The sequence below is a fragment of the Humulus lupulus genome, chromosome 8, assembly GCF_963169125.1.
Source record: "Humulus lupulus chromosome 8, drHumLupu1.1, whole genome shotgun sequence".
NCBI lineage: Eukaryota > Viridiplantae > Streptophyta > Magnoliopsida > Rosales > Cannabaceae > Humulus > Humulus lupulus.
The window spans coordinates 45509209-45516687 of NC_084800.1; the positions used below are offsets into that span (position 1 = coordinate 45509209).

At 35.4% G+C, this 7479-nt stretch overlaps 1 protein-coding gene across 1 annotated transcript; it reads right to left on the reverse strand.

Annotated features, from left to right (window-relative positions):
- Nucleotides 1-313: 313 nt before the first annotated feature.
- Nucleotides 314-6290, reverse strand: LOC133797038 (subtilisin-like protease SBT6.1). The gene is made up of 10 exons (XM_062234799.1): nt 5579-6290; nt 4884-5012; nt 4368-4520; nt 3817-3933; nt 3555-3739; nt 3145-3408; nt 1910-2981; nt 1021-1518; nt 860-920; nt 314-767 (listed from the first exon to the last, which is right to left on the reverse strand). Exons 1-10 carry the CDS (start codon nt 6119-6121, stop codon nt 676-678), a joined length of 3114 nt encoding a protein of 1037 aa, XP_062090783.1. The 5' UTR covers nt 6122-6290; the 3' UTR covers nt 314-675.
- Between the last annotated feature and the right edge of the window lie 1189 nt (nt 6291-7479).

Genomic DNA, 7479 nt, shown 5'->3' on the forward strand with positions numbered 1-7479 from the left:
CAAATACTACTTCTGCCATGATAAAAATAGCGTGCATCTTGTATGCCTTTTGACTCTCATGCATGCCCATTATAGTGGAAAACATGCTGCTAATGCATGTGAGTATGGACTAATATGCTCTTTTAAATATAAAATATATTACATAATGCTTACGAAACTTCTATGCAAACTTACCATAAATGTAGCTACTAAGCTATACCTTGTATTATTTTAAGAAAGGAAAATAAATATATTTGTTGGTATGAGAAGTGCTAAAAAAACCCTTTCAAACACTCAAATGCACTTTTTTTTTTAAATGATTGACAAGTGAACATTATGTGAATATTTTATATTTTAAAATTATTATTAAATTCTTGTGCCAAAAAGTACAAAAGAGAATGGGAAACAGAATACCCCCAGTACTCTTCTTGTGGGTATTGCTGACAAGGTGTCCAATCCAATTAGCTCTGTTATGCAAGACCTTTGCATTCAAAATTTAGTACAAGTATAATACGTATAACTTATAAACTCAAACAAAAATTTCTGTGGTGATGCTTTGACAGACTTTACTATTGATTTGTTAAATTGAAGCTCCTATGTTCTCTGGTACATAAACAAGATTACAAGAGGATGACTAAAGGAACTTGAAGGCAACTAAAAAAAGTAAGGGAAGAGAAAATTGATTCAAGATTAGGACTAGAGATTAGAATATCGACCAGAGCCAGAACCTTTCCTCCGCCGCCGTCGCTTCTGCCGAATTCTCCATAAGCTCAAGAATAACAGAAGACCTACATTGACAAGAGAACTAATGATCAAACGAGCATCTACAGCATATATTTTCCTTACCAAAATTAGAAGTAGAAAGTCATCAATGACTAACCAATTACTGCAATTAGTGCAGGAACAATCCAATGAGTAGCAGCTAACACAGGCATATCACGCTGCAAAAATTAGAGAAAGTCTAAGCATCATTCACTATGAAATAATGGCAAAAAAATATCTCAGAGGAACCGATCTTTAATGAAATTTTCTTTTATTTACCTCTTCTCCGTAAAACAAGCCCAAGTACTTATTTCCTAAAGAATCGGTTTTACTTTTTACATTCACTTTTCGACGCCTTGAAGTAGAACTGTGGATGGAAGAATTTAGACCTCTCCCCAAGTCAATAACAGGATAACCTGGTAATCTTCTGTTTCTTCCCCTAACCTGCAAATTGTATCCCTTGGTTCCCCATATTTCGAATCTGGAATCAATCCCACAGATTAATTCCTTTCCTACCACTGCGGAGTAGGCGGAGAAATTCACATCAGTTCTACGAGATGGTAATTGGTTGTCCTCCTCATATAAGGCAGAATCCTGTTTAGCTGAGTTTGAGAAAAGCACAGGATCTCTGATGTTTCCACTAGTGAATTCTAAAATTTTTCTCAGGAGCCAATAACAATTGGTTACCATATGACTGCTGTCCAAACAGTTGGAGTCTCCATAGACAGCAATACGACCTTCATTTGCCTCTATGAGACCAAGGATGGGAAAGTCAACCTGCATTCATCATATGCATACTCATGAAAATTTTGGTCGATGTTTACATTCTGTTGCTCACAAGCTCTTAATTAGCGTAATCAAAGGTTAGACTTAATTCAAATTAAGATGTCACAGTGTTGGGTTTTTTATTTTCTTTGACAAGTTAAGAACCGAAGATAAAAAGTTAGAATGATTACTCCTGGTGCTTCTTCATTGTTAGTTCACCTTGAGATTTTAAGATTGATTTATTTCATTGATGAATTTCCTCAGTAGCAGGTAAGTTAATAATCCTTCGCATCATCTTTCAAATTTTGAATAAATAAATATATAATTCGAACATCACTTGCCTAACCCTTCATTGTCTATGTTTAACTTTATGTGTGTTTGCATAAGTGAAATGTCTACTTACCGTGGCCATGTCAGAAGTCCGCAAAACATTTTGAGTGGCCCCACTCTCTGAGCTGTCCAAGAAGGAAAAGCTGTGCACATGGCCACCTCTGGGAAATCTCACAATGTCTGTTCCAGATGCATATCTACTCTGTTCACCGTCAATAGAGAAGTCACCATTCAAAATTTTATCACCGAAAGCAATCCCAAACGGGGCCAAAAGGTCATTCAATGCTGGAATATTAGCGCCTCCAGTAATAGGAGTCCACCAGCTTCGAGTGTTATCATCAAAAAATCTCATCTTCACCATTGTATCAACGTTATACCACTCACCAAATACAGCCAATCCCAATCCTGTATTAATAACGTCATCTCTTAGCTTTTCAATCTCCTCTGGGAAGTACTCATCCTCAAGATCTACCAAAAGAAGCGTCCCATACTGCTGAGCATCAAAGCATGTAAGCGGTGAACCAAGGGTTTCTACATAGTAACCAGCATCCCTTAACATGTTGAACATAATGTGGAAATTTGTATGTAGGTGATCTCCATGCCAATCAAGAATATCATTACGGACATCCAAAGAGTCTCTTGGAATATAACCAGGAGGATATTTAATATTGTGAAATTGATCCCACAAAATACGTTTTGATCTTGGTGGTGTTGGAACTACTTTTAATTTCAGTTGAAGCACACAGGTACTACTACGGAGCTCCTTCTCTCCTTGAGCCGGAGGACTAAACACTCTAAATGTCACATTTCCCTCAATATCTCCAGAAAATTGTGTGCCCTCTTCCTTAATTTGAATGTGAAGTGCTAAATAACCAGTCCAAGGCCAGATTACTTCTGAATAAGTAAAATGGATACTTAGAAGATTACCTTCTTCGTCATAAGGATGCCATGTTGGTGAGCTTTCTATGTATCCAGTCACACCCATTCCATTGAGAATGGTAGTGTTAAAAATAACAGGCATGGCACCAGCATAAAGGGGTTGGCGACAAAATGGCCATGAATAAGGGCAGTCTGTATAATCAAGCACACTAGGAAAGATGCTTGCCCGGGGTTGGTAGCTCTTAAGAATTTCATAGGATGCTAACCTGGTGAGGAAATCAGAGTATTAAGACCAAGACAAGATAGATGAGAGATTCTGATACTAACAATACAAGGCCAGGATGCCAATAAAGTTAACAGTGTCAATCAAGAAAAAGATTAGCATACAAACTGAAGAGTCTAATTAAGTAATTAACAAGGAGAACTTACAAATCAACTCTGCCTGCACCCTGTTCATACATATTTGGACCAGCAAGCTTTGCAGCTCCCTCGACAAGTGCTTGCTTCATGCTTGCTGGGTTTAAAATGTCCTTCCGACTGCTTTCGGGTATGACACTAACAAGCAAACAAACCATACCAGCAACCACAGGACTTGCCACACTAGTACCAGACAAGCTTTTACAGCCTGTACTGATCTTTGATCCCATAATGTCTCGTCCATATGCAACCACATCTGGCTTCACCCGGCCATAACTATACATAGTAAACACTTCAGTAAGTAAAATAACAATCTATCTTGTACGTACAAGAGTTAATTTTACATAAGTCCATAAAGACACATAAATATGAAAGAATAAAATTGCAGAAAAATTTAGCTGTGTGAAAAGGATGATAACTACCCATGAGGAAGTTCCCATGTGCTCATTCCTCTTGAAGAAAAAGAAGCAATGTGATCACTGTAGTCAATGCCACCAACACCAATGACATCACTCTGGTCTGCTGGATTGTTGAGAGTTCCATAAAGTGGTCCATCGTTTCCAATTGCCGAAACCATAATTATATTATTTGCTGTTATTTCCCAAACCTAGTAAAGAAATAAATTAAATGCAATTTTGAATGAAGACTACTAAACAATAATCAGAAGATAAAGGGAAGCAGTACCTTCTCTACGAATGGGAGATCCAAATAATCAGGTCCACCTATACTCAAATTTAACACATCCATATTGGTTGCAATGGCATAGTTGAATGCATCAAGGAACCAAGACGTGTATGATACCTGCAATTAGCTGAATACAAACTCTCATAATCTTACTAAACTCAATTGACTAAATCAGATATCATTTAAGAAAAAAGTTATTCAAACTAAAGTCATGAGAAGAATACAAACTTCTTCAAAGGTTGCCAATTGCCCCAAAAAAAAATTTCTCTGAGTTTTAAAACGTCTACTTTTGTTGATGGACTACCAAATACTAGATAGAGAAAAAAGGATAACGATATTTGCATAGCAGTTGTAAATCAAACAATACAAAGGGGAAAACCTATAATGCAACGATGCACGTTGCAAATCAAACATTTCAACCAGAAACCAGCTATTAGGTAGAATCTAGAAAGTGAAACAAAGAAGCGCTTCATTCCACTTTCAAGTACAAAAAGCAATTGTTAGCCACAATATTGTATACAAATTTTCCTCCAGTGCCCAATATACATTACCTGAGCATCTGTAAACACACGGAAAGCATAGATCTCAGTATCAGGAGCAAAGCCAAGACACTCTGCATCTCTACCAGCAACAACACCGGCAACAAATGTCCCATGTCCAAGATTGTCATTTAGGGTATTCTCATTGGTCCAGTTCGTTCGCTCCTGAAAAAGCTCGAAATTTAAAACCAACACTACTGACAGTAACACACAGTAAAACAACATTTGTTCAAGTGAAATATGACTGATGCTACACACTAAGCACAGCCATCACAAGCACAAATGGACTCCATCATCTCATGCCACAAAATACTGATTTTCATCACCTTAATAAGATGACTACTTAATTTTGTAATTAACCGTTGTGTCCCTTAACATGTTTACACAATTAAAAGTCAAATCTCGGTATCCTTATTATGCTTTATTGCATAACAACTTAAAATACAAATAGAATAAGCTAAAGTAAAGACTAAATAAATTTTTAAAAGAGAAGCTTAAACTATGAGCTGCATTGCTACCAAAGAATACCTTGATGTTCCGAAAATGAGGGTGATTAGCTCGAATGCCAGTATCAAATACAGCCATTTTGACTTTTGAACCGGTGTACCCTTTTGCCCAAAGAGCATCAGCTCCAAATAATGAAGTAACCTGAGATCTCTGCAAGAATTGATGGAGCTAGTGTTTGAGTGAGTGAGTTAAATCAAATTAATAAATTCCTTTGGCCTAGTTCCCCTTTTATCACGTTTTATGCCTAACATCTTCATCTAGGAAAAAAAATTAGTTATAACAAAGCGAGGTGCAATCGTGTTTATTATACCAACCTGTATTAGAAATTTCGTAATATCCAATTACTTATTTAAGCCAACTTACAATCGTAATGTCCAATTTATGATTTATAAACTTTTTTTTAAGGTTATACAAGAACTTGTATTTGAATTTTCGTTTTACTAACTCTAGAGTACCGGACTGTACTCGTGTGCAAATAAAAGATTACACTCGCATTACAAGCTTCTACGATTATTGATAAACCAGAAGAAAACAACCGAAAAAACACTTTGGCTTCCTCATTTTTTATAAATGAATGAAAAATCTATGAGAATTAAAAGATAAATCACAGCATACGGTTAAAAAAAATCATCAAAAGAATAGAAAAAAAAATCAGAGAATTTTCTAACCCCACCAAACAAAATGCAGAATCATAGATAGTTAAAAAATATCCTTACCTCCGATAACAGCTCCCTTCGCCAGCTAAACGAAGAATTACTCATCCTTGCGCCATGTTCGTTCTCAGCTTCGCAAAACGACATCGACGTAAAAATCTTCCCAGGCCGCTTCTTTCCATCAACGAAAGCCCCATCTCTACTCTCTTCCTTGAGCAAACCCCTTGTGTAACTGGCATCCACATTCACATCCTTAACCATCCCCAGCCTCTCAAGTTCCCCAATCACCCCTTCCCTGGCAGACTCCTCGATCCAAACCAATCCGAAATCGGTCGGATACTGAGACGCCGGATTCCGGCGCTCGATCCAACCCCATCCCGGCGATCGGAGGCCTAGTTGCAGGTAGTCACGGTGGGCTTCAGCCCGTTTGTACTCGAGGAAACGTACGATGTAGTTGTTGCGCTTATTGATCAGGGAGTGAGTGGAATTAAGGGTTACAGTATGGTTATGAGAATTAGGAGATGAGAAATGGAGGAGAGAGAAGGAGACGATGAGAGGGAGTGAGATGGAGAAGAATAGGAATGTTCGAGGAGAGAGAGCGTTCATGACGGTGTTGGTGGTGGTGATATGCTAAGCCTTCTCTCATTTGGCGGGAAAATTCCTAAGCATAGAAGAGAAAAGAGAGAAAGAAGAAGAAAGTAGAAACGGAAGTGAGGTTGAGGTCAAATGTGTTAATTGCAGAGTTCTCTCATTCATTCTTCTTCTTCTTCCGTAAGTTCTAATTTTTTATTTATTTACTTAAATTTTTGTTTATTTTCTATTTATCAATTTTTATAATAATAATAATATTTTTAGATTAGAGCAAATCAAAAAATGACTTTTTTTTTTGTCAAAAACAAATAATAAGTAGTGATTTTTTTTATTGGACTGCTACCTAATATCAATTTAATATATTTATGTCTTATAAACCATTACCGTATCCTTTGGACTATTATAATTATTATTTAGTTAGTATATTTATGTCTCCTAGCCTCCTAGTTTTTAACTCAAAAAATTATGTGTCTAATATGTCATAATTACGAAAGAGACATCAAATCCATATCATGATTTGAAAGAAGACATGAACTTGTAATCGGAGGCGTGTTCTATTTTTCTTTAAGGGTTTTTAGTTTTTTTTTTTTACTTTGATTTTACTGCATAAATGTAATAGGGAAATTGGAGGCTTTAGGTTCTTATAGCACTCTCGTCCGGTATTCTACTTCAACTTTTAAAATACCTTCTAAAACATACATTTTTCTATTTTATCTCTAAGTTTTACATTTTACCATACATCAGATTCTCTATTTTTTTCTCTATATCATTTAAATATTATATTTTTAAACATTTTTTATTCATTTCAAATATTTTTTATAACTATCAATAATATCCTAATATATTTTAATATTATAATATTGAGTTAAAGGATGAATAGTATACATTAAATATGGCTTGGTACTGTAGCTTTATGTAAAAATATTTGTAAAATACATCATCCAATGTATACCCATTTTTGTTAGTTTTAGCTATTTTTTACATATTTTAGTAATATAACTCACCCAATATATGAGTGCTCTTAGTGTACCATAATTTAAAAATATACCAACATAATTAATATTAGAAAACTATGTCCCCAACCAATTTTAGGACCAAAGTACTGCTCTCATTTGAATCTCCCACTCTTTCTCTAACACATTGTTATCTTTCTATCCAGATTCCAGACAATCGATTTAAAGGTTAGTTGTTAATTTTATTTTTAAAATTAAAATCTTTATTTGCTATAATTAAAACTAAGATACATGGGAGTCTATAATAGGGATTTGAATATGTTTAGAGTAAATATATTAATTAAAACCTGGGAAAATGGTGGTTTTGATTTGACAGGAATAGATTTTTTGTATGGGATTTTGGATGAATTTGATGCTAAA